Genomic DNA, 16,807 nt, shown 5'->3' with positions numbered 1-16,807 from the left:
ATTATCCTGTATCAAGCAGTTTTGCAACAAATTTACTTACAATTTTGCTTCGACTCTTATACTTTTATATTCTGATTATTTAGTTCAGACACTATACAATTGTTAATGTCCGTTTGTCCTAGCGTTTCAGTGCTTCGCTTTTATGGATGTTGTCATCCTTATTTACATGAAAAATTGAAAGAGGAAATGTACAACCTAAATATAACCTTCTGCACAAAAGTCTTTTATATTCTTTTAAAGAAGTTGTATCAACTTTTTTTTTTATAGCTAGCCGGTTCTTTTAGTAAGTAGTAGATGTAAAATTTTTCATAGAATTCAAATATGCAATCGGTTTTTTTGTAGACCTCTTATTTTTTAAGTAATTTAAGTTTTTAAAAAAAATAATTAAGTCGGTTTTAAGGTACTAAAACGCAACAAAATAAAAGAAGAAAATGGTCAGTAAGAACAAAAATAGTAAGATCTTTAATTTGACACCTTACTTTTAAAATTCTGTTGAGTAATTATTGAAAAAATCTATTTTTTTAACCTCGGTATAATAAAAACTTTAGACCTAAATATTTTCTCAAACAGACATAAAAAACATGGGTTCATATATACCATTAGAATCAGAAAAATATTACGAATCCATTGTAAGCAAAATTGAAAAAAATTAAAAAATTAAAAAATTACAGAAATGGCCAATTATTTTTTTTGTTCAGACAACACTATTGTCTTCCCTTTTTTACCCCCTCTTTACCCCCTCTTTACCCCCTTCCCATTTTTATACTCAATTGAAGAATTAAGACGTTGCCTGTACAACATAACATGATATTTTCATATAATTCCTTTTATTGTAGTTTATATACTATATTGTAAACTTTTTTTTTCAATTTTGCTTACAATGGATTCGTAATATTTTTCTGATTCTAATGGTATATATGAACCCATATTTTTTTATTTGTGAAATAATAAAATTAAGTTCAAAGTTTTTATTCTCGTGGGTTTAAAAAAATCGATTTTTTCAATAATTACCTGACAGAATTGAAAAAGTAAGGTGTCAAATTAAAGATCTTACTATTTTTGTTCATAATGACCATTTTCTTTCTTTTTTTTGTTGCATTTTAGTACCTTAAAATCGACTTAATTTTTTTTTTTTTAAACTTAAATTACTTAAAAAATAAGAGGTCTACAAAAAAACCGATTGCATATCTGAATTCTATGAAAAATTTTACATCTACTACTTACTAAAAGAACCGGCTAGCTATAAAAAAAATAGTTGATACACCTTCTTTATATAAGATATTTATTTATTCTTATTTGTTTATTTCTTTTCCTCACTGCCTACGTCAACAAACTATTTTTAGAAAAAAGGAAAATCTTATCTTGGTAGAGGAAGATATTTATTCATCTTATTTATAAATGTTTTTTTTATATTTTTTTGTGCGAAATAAAACTAATTTAAAAAAAAATGGTTTATAATGCTGATAAGTTAGGCACTTGACAATAAAGTTAGTTAAGATCAATGCTTCAATCCAACAACAGAACAATCATTAGAACTTACAAACAAAGATTGTGAAAGTAAAGTTTGTTTGTAGGACTTTTAGGCACATATTAAAGTACTTTATCAAACAAATTTGGTAGAAATGTACATGGAGCTAATTAGAGCTTGAACATTTACAAAGTTGATTTAGAATTGTGTAAAGAAATGATTTAGCACAACTAGAACTATGTACGTGGAACCGTTTACAGGTATTTAAACAAAACTGCAGAAATTCACCTTTTTTTTGTTCATAGATGCTTACCTTTAGATGATATGAGGTCCATGTAATGTTTCATAAAATTTAATTATCATAATAGCAATATAACTAAACATTTCTAAGTTATCATTAAATAAAATTATTACAAATATTTGCTATTGTTTAATATTGCTTATATTGTAAGAACTAGTCATTTATAAATGACAGAAAGATTACTGAATTGGAAAGGATTTCAGAAATTTTCTATCCTTTGTTTCATAGTTACATTCAATTAGTTGTAGGGACTAAAAGTCAATAAAGGTATAAAAATATTATTGAAAAGCAAGTTTGTTTGTTTATTACTTAAGGGCAGGTTAGGTTAGGTCATATTGGGTGCAGGGTAGACCCATAGGGAGAGGGCGGGGGGTTTCACTCGTATGGGATAGGCATAGAAAACGAATTATGGTCATGCTGATCAACATTGGTCAAGTGCTCTGTTTATTTCTATGCACAAATGCCGCGTAGTTTATCTTTATTTTTGAGGATAAATTTTATTTTGAAATCTGGTCTCAATTTTGTTCAATGGTTAAGTTTTTTTGGTACATTATATAGTTATCAGTTTAACTCTGAATTTTCACGGTAAATGTAGTAATTTAGTCTCCTATTGTGAAAAGAGTAAACCAAAGCAGATAGAATGACACAGCCCTTTGTCTACGGTTAAATACAATCAATGCAATTAATGGCCTTTAACTTAACTTGGAGAAATAGAAAGACAATGATATAAAAGTGAGGGATCTGAAGGGAAAAAGTAATCAGTGATAAATTGAACACAATTCCAATTTTGACAGTGAATCACTCTTTTATTAAGTATTTTTAGTGGAAAAGATTAGACATTACTAACTTGTACCACCCAAGCATGACTTACCCCAAGGATATACAAGGGGGAGGGAAAACCCCCAAGAAAAAAGAAAAAATTTGTCTTTAAAAGTTTGGTTATTTTACAAAATGTTTAACAGACCTACCTAAATTATAGAAAAGCTGCTCTAAAATTAGTTGAAAGTGAATACCAACGTCCTACGCACTTCCTATAAACACAAATACATCACTAACACAATATTTTACAGGGTTCATTCAATGCAACAAAAAAACGTTTAAGAAGAGATCATTTTTTTGGGTACGAATATTTTTGATGTGGTGAAGTCCAATTTACTAAGAAAATAGCTTAAAACCCTCCGACTCTAATTAGGTATGTCCCACAAAAAGTAAATCCAAATATGTTCAGCGGTTACCGAGATATCTTAAGCTTCAGACAGACGGACAGACAAATCTCGTTCTACTTGTAAGATGGCCCGGAAAATTTGTATAGGTATCTCAAGAGAGACTAAACCGCTTATTTACAAATTCTAAATGTTTAATTAAAAATGAAATATTCTAAAATTGCCTTTCAATTCTTGTAAACGATAAACTCCAACAATGTTCTAGTTTGTCAAATTTTGCTTTTGGTAGCTTGGTTTTCATTTTGGGAGAAAAGGCTTTGGAGCTTTTTTCATATCCCACCTGGCAAAGCTTAAAAGACTTTTAATGCCTAAAAATTGTACTAAAACTAGCTAAAATTATTAAAACAGTAAAAATACAAAAACACTAATTTTTTTGGCAGTGTATTGGAGATGTTCAATGCGTGCGTGGGCAGTCTCATTAATGGGGAAGAGGGGAGGTGGTGTTCCCTCAATTTGAAAAGTATTAACCCAGCATGTTTTTGTTGTTGTTGAAATATATGAAGCTTTTGAAGATAAATAAATAATTGTAATTAAATCAGTACTATTTCATTAACAAGGAGAACATATCAGTGAGAGAAGGGACCATGGGATGTTTATTACGCTAGTCCCCAAAGTTTTACAATTACGTTTTCTTAATTGTTGGCTTAACAACTTTGGGGACTTTTACTGCATTTTGATTGGTTGGTTTATCAAGTTAAGTGTTCAAACTTCTAAACCACTAATTTCAATATTCAGAGGAGGTAATTTTGTGCATCCTCATTAGGGATGTACATCAATTTATTGGCAATTGTCTTATCCCTTTGGATCCATTGAAAATATTGAAAAGGAATTATTTTGCTATTTCCAAATTTTAACTTAGAATATATAAACATCTTGCTTTGGTTTTATTTAAACATTATGTAACCGATCATTTAAAACGATATTTTAGAACACACAGGCGTTCTTATAAATTATTTTTAAGAGGAAACCTAGTATTTTTAATTATAGGTATATGTCAATATCGTTTTATAAGTTTGTCTGCTGAAATTGACCAATTTTCATCAGATTTACAGTTTTTTGCTGGAAGTATTAGACATTTATTACCAATTCTAATAGGCTTATTTGTCGACGAAAATTAAAGTAATTTTTTTTCGTTTCATGATCTAATAATGCATTGAGATTTACTTATATAATAATCATTTAGTCTCTTGCAATGTAAAGGTAATGATGTTCATAATGTCTACGTAAAGGAAAAACAAATAACGACAGTTTGAGTTGATTATGTCAAAAAATCCAAAGTCAACATTAAACGGCGTTTCCCCCCCAAGTTTCTTGTTATTTTTAAATAACTTGAAAATAAGGGGGAGGGTGATTCTAGTTTTCTTTTGTGTATATAGTGCACTTTAAGGGAAAGCACCCATAAAACCTAAGTTAAATTAATCCTCAATATTAAGAACATCAGTTTTTTAGGAGATAGCAACATCCTAGTTTTTCTTTTTGAAGGCAACAATATAATATTCAAACAAGCAACACACATATTAGTAGAGGAGCTGCTCTATGACTCGTTTTGTCCATCTGTCTGTACGTAGTGGTTTGAATTTGATTTTCTCGTGCTCAATATTTTTTTGTGAAGATTATGCTGATTATACTTGTCTAAGGAGTATGATTTTATTGTATTAAAAATAAGGTTTTTGAAATGTAATTATATACAAAGAATATGAAACCAAAGATAAAGAGAGAGGGAGATATAGATATTTGAGAGATACAGAGGGATAACTAGAGAGATATAAAAAGAGAGTACATAAAACACAAATAGCAACATAAAACATGTAAAACTTATGGAGGGTAGGTTAGGTAAATTAACTAAAATTTTGGATTTCAATTTTCGAAACCTGAGCTGGATCTTTAAATCATTTTAGTGGTGAGCCAGATCGGGGTGAGCCAACTTTCCACCAATGAGAGCCCAGCATTTTGTGATTTGCTAAAATTCGGCTCACCCCGATCTGGCTCACTACTAAAATGATTTAAAGATCCAGCTCTGAATTTAATACCATAAAACTAAATAGATATTTTTTCTGGTATTGTGTAATTTTTACCATAAAGGGGCATAATCACTTTACCACTTAACTTTGCAGGTCAAATTTACTTTTTCTTTTATTCCTGCATTTTAACCACAAAAATAGAACATTTTGTCCAAATTTCTTGCTTAATTCATCCCCAGCAGGGCTTTTCTTACAACTGTTGGTGTTGTACATCGTAAAACCGTTTTGATTTTGAATCCTTTTTCAGTAATGCTTTATTACAATAATAGTTGTTCGTCTGTAAAGATTAGATTATTAATTTTTCTTTCAAGATTAATTTCAAAATCCTTTTATATAAAGAAGTAAAGCTTTTGTTTTGTTTATCCTTTATTAAATTTCTATACACTGAACCGATTGAGTTATCTAATATAGGGAAGTTTCACTTCAGTCTTGGCATCATACTGCCTTACCTCCCCAAAGATTAATTCATAGTCTTAGAAGAGAGTATTTCAAAATGCCATGTTTGACCGACTAAAGTTCGGGCATAACCAATCAAGAGAAGCTTCGCAACTAAGAAGACACAAAGGCTAGAAAGACAAATTATCTAATTTTAATAGCATAAATGTATAAAGAAAGAAAACCAACTGCAGTTAAATTAGGTTCAACCACGTATATGCAATTTCAAAAACTTTATACAAAACAGCAAAAAAAAACAAGATAGGACAGAAAAAGAATCTTAACTTATAATTTGAAGTAACTTACAATTTGAAGTAAGGATCGCATATTCTCTATTATTATGTATGTCCACTTGTCCGTTCCTAACTCTAGAAAAGTAAAAGATTGTTATCTGAACAATTTTTAAAGCTGAATGTAACGTAGTTATGCAGAAACCAAGCCTACAGGTATAGAGTAGCTTCACTTGAATAATTTTTATTTTGACGATTAGATATAAACACTTTGTTACTTTAACCCTAATTGATTATTCGTGTTATAATAAGATAATTAATTTATTTATCTTCCCCCAAATTCTTGAAGTACCACATTGTGCCTTTATTAAATTAATTAAAAACAAGAAGAAATAATAAATAATAAAAGTAAGGAAAAAAAGCAAATGTAACCAAAAAGACGAAAAACCTAAACAAAAGATTCACATTCGATTTTTATATTAGATAGCTAGCTGTCAAGAATTCAATATTTTACCCTATTAAATTTGATTTGCATATAGTATGAAAAAAGAAAAAGGTCAACTGACAAATTAGGTATAGAGTAGGTACTGATTGGTCTTTCATATTTTAATCTTTAATAAAAGACTAGTGTAGCATATTTTCCACATATTATAAACAGTATTTCGCGGATATAAAAATGTACAATTATAAGATTAAAACCAGTTTTTTAGCCCCGACATTTTCCCGTATGGCTGAGAACCAGTTCTAATCCACCGGATATTAATTGGTTTCGAATAAATACGGGAATAGTTATTTCTCGCATCGTATTATAAACAGCTTTCTGCGGATATAGAATGTACAATTATAAGATTAAAACCAGTTTTTTAGCCTCGAGGTGGAGAAGGCACGGGCTAAATAAACTGTTTTTAATCTTATGATTGTACATTTTTATATTCGTAGAAAGCTGGATATAATACGATGCTAGATATAGTTTTTTCGTATGGATGATAACCGGTTCCTATCCACCGGATTCGAATAAATACGAGAAAAGATTTTAATTTGCCCATCATTGAAAAGACAACCGAACCTATGATTGAACGACATTTGCCTGGCAGTCCTAACTGTGCATGGTAATTAGTTGTGCATGTTTACTGGCTAATAATACGAGTTTAATACCGCGGTAGAGGAATCTGCTACTATAAATTTACTTGAATTTTGTTAGAAATGATTTTAGGAATTCGGCCTTTTTATGAATGCATAATTTAAAAAAATAAAAAAAGGAGAAATAACTATTTTATGAAGATCGGCCCTATTTTTGAATGCATAATTTAAAAAAATAAAAAAAGGAGAAATAACTATTTTATGAATTCGGCCCTATTTTTGAATGCATAATTTAAAAAGATAAAAACAGGAGAAATAAATTATGTACATGTCATGTTTCTAAAACAGTTTTAATATCAACAAGGACAAATATTTCCATACGTAATTCAGTAAAACAAACTAAAACCATTTATATCAAAAAGTAAAGTATTATACAGTAACACAAATATTATTAAAAGAAAAAAAATACACCTTTCTTTTGAGAATGTCATTTCAGGGATGTAACCTCTTTCCTTTATAGTGAAAAGGGGTGTATACAGCCTCCTCTCGACTCCTATGTCCATAATACGATGTTTAGATATTAGCACCCTTGATATAGAGTAGATGTGCTTTTAAAAAGAAGTTTAGAGAATACAAATAGACGTCTTTGTTTTGATAAGAATACTAAATTGTATAACATTATTTATGCCTTAAAGGGAAGCCTTCTAAGTGATGAAGTTTGCAAATTATTTTACTTTAGAACACTAAGGATCCTATTATAAAACACATTAATAATATTTACTAGCGACTATGCCCCTACACGCCTCTAGTGTCCCTTGGAGGGGGGGGGGGGGGGTTGAATCGACTTACTAAACTTTAAATTTTAGTTTTAATTTTATTTTAAGGTGTGGACTATCATTTTTTTCTGGGCGATTTATCTTCGAAGGGTGGTGGTACCCTCTCATAAAATAGTTTTAATCCTTCCCAGGAAATATGAGAAGCTACACTGTAAGGGAGAACCATATCAGTTTAGCGAGATTCTCCGCTACAGACAGACAAATAGAGATCCTTTTACTTATCATAAGAATAGGTAGACCGTCAGACTTCAAACAAAATTGCGATTGTATTTAACTAAATCCTATAAAGTTTCTGAGGGTTTTCTTAGTTATTTTTCTCTATATCTATGTAAGGCTAATTTTAAGTCTAATCTAGCCTAGAAAATTTAATAGGATTTGGTTCAGTGAGTTAAAAGTACTTCATAGACTAACAAAATAAAATTAAAACGTGATCGCTTCGTAATTTATGGAGTTTATTGTTCTCGTTTTTGTATCTATGCATCTATGTATCTTTGTATAAATATAATGAAGCCAAACTTCTTTTAACACTGGAGTTTATATAATATTGCTAATATATTTGCAACTAACGGCTACGCCCCTAGAGGCCTCTAGTGGCACTTTAAATGGTTGTTTTTGTTCATGTCTCTACGATACCTATCTATGTTGCGTTCAAGTCTACGAATATTTTTTTTGTGATTTCTCTCGAATGGGTGGTAGTACCCTCCTCCAAAATAGTTATAAACCTTCCCGGGACCTATGAGAAGCTACCCTGTTAAGGAGAACCCGGTCGGTTCAGCGGTTAGCGAGATCCTTTGGTACAGACACACAGACAGACACACATCCTGTTACTTTATTATAAGGATAGTAAAAGTTATAGTAAATTGATAAATTTTATACAATTAAATTAAATTATTTTTTAATATTTGCTAAATTGTGGCCACACCCATTCATGTTATGCAAATATAAAAATTATAAATGCAATTGATGATCATCTTTGATTCTTTGCATGGACGAAATTTTCTTTGCATGCAAAACATGTTTTTGCAGAGATGTAGCCACTCTAAAGTTTACACATTTTTAGGTTTGTTTTGAAAATGTTTTTTTTATGATTATCTAAATATTTTAGATGTAAGAAACATAATGATGATTCTGACATTTTAATAACATTTCAAACAACAGTTTGTAATAGTATTGTTATATTTAAGTTGGAAACAATCGGAAGAAAATTAAATCAGTAACTAATGGGTTAAGATAATTGCCGATAAATTGACGCACATCCCCAGTCATACACAAAACTATCCCTTCTGTAGATTAAAATTAGTTCAGATACTCAATTTACTGAACCAACCAATCAAAATTAAAGTCCGCAAAGTTGTTAATCAATGAATAAGAAAAAAATATTATAAAACTGTAGGGACTAGTGTAAAAAATAACCCACCTCCCTTCCTAAACTAATAGAAAAATAGAAAATTTTATTTTAATGACAATTTTAATTAATAAGCTATGTTATTAATTGATGTTATTATCCTTGTTTTTTCTAACGTGACAAAAAGAGTTTTTGGTAATCATCTCTAATTTTAGAAATGCAAAGATGCTTTATGACTTAATTTTACATTTATATTTAGGAATAGTTATTTATCTAATCGTGTTATAAACAGCTTTCCGCGGATATAAAAATATACAATTATAAGATTAAAACCAGTATCAGTATGGCTGAGAACCGGTTCTAATCCATCGGATATTAATCGAAGCGATACTGGAAAACTATTTATATAATTAACTAGAAAATTTGGTTTGAAAATTAAATCTAATCTTTTTTAGTGTGAACAATATAGCATCCTTGGAGGACATCTCTTACTGCCGAAACCTCCAGGAGCTCTACATCAGGAAGAACAAGGTTCCAGATATATCAGAGGTACGTACTCTCATTATACCTTTATAAGGAATCCTATAAAATTTGCTAGGCTATTCTGGGAGTTAGTGTTTCCATAGCCTTACATACAAGATAAAATAAAATGTATGTATATAAGAATTGGGAAATAATAACTCTCAGTTTTTTTAGCCTTTTAGATACAATAGAATATGTAGATTTTAGGAAACTCTAACTTCTTTACTAGCCCAAGAAGTTTTGTAGTAGCTGATGATACAATTAAGGGACAAGGCAAAAAGTAATCTAGCGAAGAGCTAAGTGAAAGTTTTAATGCCTCCACCACTTCTCCTCCCTATTGGAATTTTGCTTTAAATATGTGTCTTTTTGGACCTGTTGCTAAAATAAACAACAAAGCATCAATCAAGATTTTTCTACAAAAAATGTTCTGAAACAACTTTGACTTTATCAATTTTTGATTACGCCACTTGTAATTGGTTCTTGACGACCAAATTAACTTCAAATTATCAAGATAGTTATACTTAGAGTTTACTGTACTGTACAACAAACTGAGATGGAAGTAGTAAGGTTTGTAGCTGTCAGTTAAGATCTCGCTACCTGAGAACCGATAGAGTTCTCCGTTTTTAAGGAAATCAAAGTACCAAGATGTTATTTTTAATCAATCGAATAGAAATGTATATTTCTTTCAGTCCATATGGATTATAAAAATAAAAGTACACTCGGTTTTTGTTGATTCAAATTAAGCCGTCACGGTTTTTTTATCTGTTTTTATCAGAGCGTCATCATTAGAAAATAATTTGAGGTTTGGAAAAGAAAACAATAAGAGGGAAGCATGGATTACTTATAACTGATTGGTAGATAATTTTGCACAGGAGAGCCACAGAAAAACAGATTTAAACTAATCTAAAAATAAAAAATACAGCTCGTAATTAAAGACAATTACAATTACAAAGAGAAGAAAGTTTTAAATTTTGAACAAAATTTGATCATGAAATGATGGTTTATAAATCAAAATTAACAAAAACTATGGATTAATAATTTTTTTTATGCAAAAGTATACGTTTATATTTATTTATTATTTTTTTGCAAAAAGACTTAATCGAACAGAATTACTTATGCGGATGGGTGGGGGTACTAGTTGTATAGTTACTGAGAATTGCAACTGTGAATTCTTAAGTATAAACTCTCAAGCTACCAAGTCCAGAAAAGCTTCCATTAAATCTCCTTAAATTCGAGAGTTTAGACAGCATTAAAATGGTTAATACAATGGCAAATCATTGAAGTATAATTTAGTTTTTTTAAATGCAATTAAAAAAATGAATTATGTAATTTTCAACAAAAAAGGTTATTAAATGCATTTTAGATTATTGGAAAAACAATAAAATAATAATTGTGTTTTTGTTGGAAATTTCACATTTAATCAATTTAATAATATTATCCCAGTTTTTATAGTATGACAAGGGATTGTTAATTGCAAAATCTACATCAATGTTAATTTTTATTATTAGAGTTTACACATCATTACCCAACCTGGCCTTCGTCCATCCCATAGAAATTAGATGGAATATTATTATAACATCTGTAATAGGACTCGAACCATCTACACTATTTGTAAGCTTGAGCCAAATCTTGCCAATGAAGTGCATTATTACTCGGCTAAACGTCCTACAGACAACTAGCGGTTGCGCCACATTATATGCAACAGTCGCGGGTTATTTATAAATATTATCTAACTTGTTTAAATTATTTTTAAATTTGATAACAATATCAAAATTTAAAGTATTGGTCTTAACAATCAGTGCTGATTCTCATTATTAAAATCCTTGTTTTATGAAAAATATAATAAATGATTTTTGTATCAATTGTACATTTGATTTTAATGTTAAATGATAATATTAAACGTGAATAAATACGTTGATAACACAATACACTGAAATAAAGCATGAAATCGGGCAGGCAATTGAAAACTAATAAAAATACAAAACCTTTTTTATGTCATTTAATTAATAGGCAAAGTCTAAATTTCAATATTTGATTAGGTATTAACTACTTATGTAAATGTATGATTTATACTAATGGCTGAGTTAGGGAAGAGAAGCCGGAAAGGACACAATTCAATTGCGTATTTTTAGAACAGATTATTTATTTGTAAAACAACATGTCAACAATTAATCTAATTGAGCGTAACAATAATTGTTTTTCAATTCATTTTTACCGTTATGCATTATTCATATCAAATTATTTCATAATAATTACAAAATAAGCTTCCAAATGAAAAAAGAGTGCTCTCACTGACATGTTAGAAAATGTTAAACATGCCCTATAATTAAGTGAATCTGCTGTAGAAAATAAAAAATCAGACACCTAAGACCAAGGACATGCATGCTTTTTATTTTTAAGGAAGTTAAAGTGAGGGATTTCAAAGGTTTGGGGGGTGTAATCTAAAGTATTTTTTAAAATTTTGTAATGAGGTGTTTAAGGGGTGTTTACCCCGCACCATGGACGTCAATGTCTCTACTTAGATAGATTTTGCTAACTTTTATAAGAACACAGTAATAGTGTCTGACTGATTATGACGTAACAAAAAAAATTAGCCAATGAGAGGCCACTATAAATTTTACTATTGGTCAATAACGGCCTCTCATTGGCTAATTTTTTTTGTTACGTCATAATCAGTCAGACACTATTACTGTGTTCCTTTTATAAACTATTTATATTATATTTATTTTAGATATGCTGGCTCAGAGATTTACCCAAGTTGAAAAACTTATGGCTGGAGGAAAACCCTTGCTCAGAGGGAGGGGCGGAACTTTACAGGTATTGCCAATACAAACGAATAGATTTATTTTACAAATTTTAAACATTATTTGTCTATCTATCTTTTTATCTATCAATATATCAATCTTTTAATCAATCTATCTTTTTTATATATCAATATATCAATCTATTTATTTTAGGTTGACTGTGATCAAGACCTTGCCACACCTACAGAAACTTGATAATTCCCAAGTTACTTCAGAAGAAATGGTATGATTTTTTATGTAGCGCATCTACTCTTCAATCTGGATAATTTCCACATCTACGTATATTTTTTCATTGTTTTGTAATGTATTGTATATGCATGATTGGTACCTCTTAGGGACAGTTGATAACAAGGTTTTTATAGTAGGTCCCTAAGCACTAGCATCCTACTCTAGAAAACCAACGGTAATGATTTTGGGCATATAAATGCGCATTTGACCTAAAAAGTAGGTACAACTTTTAACGTCGTTAGTTTTGAAGTGGTTAGGGCATCGAGATTCGAACCTACACCTTCCCCAAACAACGAGAGGATGATCTACAAGTTAGACTACAATCGCCGGTTATGTAAATTTTAAGCAACAAAAACAATGGAAATTGGTATAAATTGTAAACAATATTTGATTATTATTAGCTTTATTTTAGGTAAAGGTTTCAATCAATAAATTAAATTTTACAGATTATACTTATTCCTTGTTTTAGGCTGAGGCGATGCGAAGGGGTCTTGATCTAGCCCACCCAATGGAGGGTGGGGGGAGTAGCCAACCTGTTAATTTTAACAACCACAGGGAAAGCCCCCCTCAACAGATACAGGTAGATTTTTAATAGATTTATAGGTTTAGGAAATAGAGAGAATATTATATCATTTAGCTTCTTTATTCCTCTTCTATGGTCTATATATCCATATTTCCCATCCTTCGGTCCCAATCGTAAGTCACTTAACTTCAATCAATAACACTGCATATCAATATACGATTTTTGAAATATTTTATATTTCAAAAAGTACTCTAACACACATTCACAAAAAGCTAGTTACTGCGTAGTTTTTAAAATTGTATATTTTTAAAAGCGAAGCTTTTCTATAATTAGGGTCGGTCCGTCCGTCCGTAACGGATAGCTTTTTTCGCTAATTTAGGCATGTTAGAATTGTCCTATTGGTTTCAAACTTTGCATGGTGATTCCTGTAGTAGTTAGGTACGATTTAGAAAGCGTAGCAACTCTATAATCATTACCAGAATGTCCGTTCGTCCATTTTAAACATGTTTATTTTTTTACTTTTTTAACAACAAATTTGTATGTGATCTAATAATCCGAATGATCTGATTTTTGGTATACTGATTCCTGGGACAACAAAGTACAACATTCTAAGCGAAGCCACTATATAATCAAGTCCTAAAAATGTAAGTATGTCCATAAACATTATTCTGTATCAAGCAGTTTTTCAACAATTTTACTTAAATTTTGCTTCGACATTTATACATTTATATTCTGATTATTCAGTTCTGACACTATACAACCTTGTTAATATACAACAGATTATTGCTTTTTAAATCTAAAATATTGATCTTTTCACTACATTTAGACACAATTGTCTATGTTCCATCTCTAAATGAATTAACTTTTGATGAAAGCTAATACAGATGGACCAATTTAACTTTATACTCTGCTACATGAATATTTTATTAGCTACTACTCTCAAACACACTTCTCACTTTTAATAAAATTTATTCTAAGAAAGTATGATTTGATTTTTCGTTCCTTTTTCAGGCTTTTTGTCATTCTTAAGCACCCAATCTAAACCTATTCTCTACAAATATTGTTTGTCCGTAGAATTTCTCCTGCGATGCTTATGATTTATTGTTCATTTACATGTTTTAAAATTACATGTAGCATACGTTTTTTTTAAATTTCTTTTCAGCGATTTACATGTTCCATAAAACTATAAAACATGTGCCATTTATTGCATCGCATTATAAGCAGCTTTCCGCGAACATAAAAATTAAAGATTATAAGGTAAAAATGGCCTTGCTAACAAAACTGATATTAATCTTATTATTTTATTTCTAATATTCGTGGAAAATTGTCTGTAATACGATGATATACATGATTTTTCAGTATGGCTAAGAACCGGCTCTAATCCAGTAGATATTGATAGGTTTCGAAGCCATACTGGAAAGGCTTTCCTCTATTCTTTTTGCATAAAACTCTCTGTCTTTCGTTGTTAGCTGGGTCATTTATAATAACGATTGCCTTTGTATTTAAATTTCATTTTTCTGCTATCCAATATTCCATTCAAAAGATGGTGTGTATGTGTGAGAGTTTATATGAGTGTGCGTGAGGGGTGTGTTGTATGAAAATTGTATGCACTGTTGAAAGTTAAAATTGAATTTGCTGTCCATTTCACAATATTGGGAATTTTTAATGCAATTTGTTAGAATTTTATACAAAGCTTTGCTTCCCTAACTCTATATGATAGTTTGTAAGCAAGTGTTTTTAATTTCTCTATTGTTTCTGAATATTTTTTTCTATACAAAATCATATGTTGTAACTATGAAGCAGCTTATAGGGCCTATAAAAAATGACGTCATACAATTTAAATGACCAATGACCATTGGTCATTTAAAGTTCCTTATAGGCACTGCTGCTTCTGTAACCATTTTTCATTTGTATATACTTTGACGTTCAAGGTTCGAAAGCTTCAAAATTTTCGGTGCTTTAACTAATCAAGCGAGTTTTATAACTTTTAAATTACTACTACTATAGTTCATTATCTAGCTTTTCTCTAACTAAAGCCTATCATCTCAATGGGTTTATTAACCTCTTTAAAATATAATACAAAGATTTCATAATTACAGCTTCAATTCCTCAAAATTTTTTTTTGTTATTTTAGCATCAAAATAATTATCCTAGTATTCATATTATTGTAAATCTTATTAGAGCGTCTAATGTTCAAATAGAATGAATAATATCCATATATGCCTATTATCATATATATACATGGTATATAAATATATTATTGTGGAATAATTTCACAAATATTAGGCATTTCGATTAAAAAAGCAATGATTTTTGTTACAATTCAATTCGATTTAATAAATAACTTTTGAAATATTTACCTTAAGCTAAAATAAAAAGCATACAAAGTAATGCAATGAAAAAGTTTTAAAGAAAACATTTTGTCGATGTCTTCATCTTAGTATTCCTTTTTTATGTGTGTGTGTATGTGGGTGAGTGTGTGTGTGTCTCTGCATGAGCAATCCATTATACTAAAAGCTATTCTTTTCTACTATTCCTTTTCTATTATCTTTATACATTATCTTTTTTTTTACAATTTCTATGTATTATCTCACATTATCTAGGCAATAATAAGGTATGTTTCTTTGAGTCAGCGAAAAATGTTTTTTTGAGTCAGCGAAAAATGTTTAGTAGTAATTTGATCCCTTCTTAAAATTTTTAAAGAGTTGAAACTCTATAATCGTTATCAGAAAGTCCGTATGCACATTTTAAACATTCTTAATGTAAAATATCCTCTATTCATTTGATTTTTGGGCTATAATTTCTAGGAAAACGAGACACAATATTCTAGGCGAAGCATCTTTTTAAATAAGTATGTCCTTGTGCAACAAATTTACCTCTACACTCTACAGGTGTTAATGTCCAATTGTCCTACAGCCTGATTTTAAAGCTATTCTTTTATGGATGTTGTCATCCTTGTTTTTCTTGTCCTAATAAAACTTCGTAAAGTTTTACTTTTTATAAAAAAAGGGCCATTATAGTACATCCTATCCAAGAACTGTAATTTTTATTGTTACCTTTTTTTCGAGAAGACATGTGACTAGGGCAAGCTCTAAAAGGCCTTCATTAAATCAATGCTGAAATGCAGATTCTGGAAAAAGTTTTTATTAATGTATTAATTATCAAGGTCCATAATATGCCTGAACATTGAGTTTTGATGCAAATGAGAAAAAAAGGAAAATTACTTGTCCCTCCAGGAAAAAACCAGTCGATCTTCAATATACTGGTATTAAAGTATACACGCCAGTGCTTTACTCCCAACAGATTAACTGCATAGAATTGGATCCTTTAGTCATTTGACATCTTTTGCCACAATGAAAATTCTAGCCTGATCTAGCCTCTAAGTTGTTATAATTTTATTGGCTCTAGAATCAGTCCTCAGACTGCGTAGATAGACATCCTTAATGAGATAATGAATGTAGAATCAGAGGCGTGCAAATGGGAGGTGTAGCGGGGTATATCCACCCCCTAGGTCAAAATAAGGGAGGTGTATACACCCGCCTAGGTGTCCAACCCAATACACCCCTCTACATCCAACTTGACAAGGGTCTTCACTCCCCTAATACAGCTCTGGGGGGTTTCAAGGTAACAAAGTCACACCCCCCTTAAATTTACATATTTAGGGACACATTCCAGACTTCTTTTCTTCTGTATTGGTAATTGGATGTGATCATCTTGTTTGAAAGCTGAATATGATTAGTAATTAAGTCATTACAACTTGTTTTTGTAAAGGCTAAAATAAATTACTAAAT

At 30.1% G+C, this 16,807-nt stretch overlaps 1 protein-coding gene across 14 annotated transcripts in view; it reads left to right on the top strand.

The window, feature by feature from the left end:
• The window catches only part of LOC145329620 (uncharacterized), a 70,232-nt gene that overhangs the window by 28,316 nt on the left and 25,109 nt on the right, over positions 1-16,807 (top strand). For all 14 annotated transcript variants that reach the window (XM_080173931.1, XM_080173926.1, XM_080173924.1 and 11 more), the window contains exons 4-7: positions 9,395-9,488; positions 12,193-12,278; positions 12,419-12,488; positions 12,963-13,073. In XM_080173931.1, the coding sequence (XP_080030057.1) occupies positions 9,395-9,488; positions 12,193-12,278; positions 12,419-12,488; positions 12,963-13,073 (361 nt within the window). The remainder of the gene's footprint in view (positions 1-9,394; positions 9,489-12,192; positions 12,279-12,418; positions 12,489-12,962; positions 13,074-16,807) is intronic.

The sequence above is a fragment of the Acartia tonsa genome, chromosome 10, assembly GCF_053477335.1.
Source record: "Acartia tonsa isolate MP-2025a chromosome 10, ASM5347733v1, whole genome shotgun sequence".
In the NCBI taxonomy this organism is placed as follows: domain Eukaryota; kingdom Metazoa; phylum Arthropoda; class Copepoda; order Calanoida; family Acartiidae; genus Acartia; species Acartia tonsa.
This window is presented reverse-complemented; position numbering and strand designations above follow the sequence as displayed.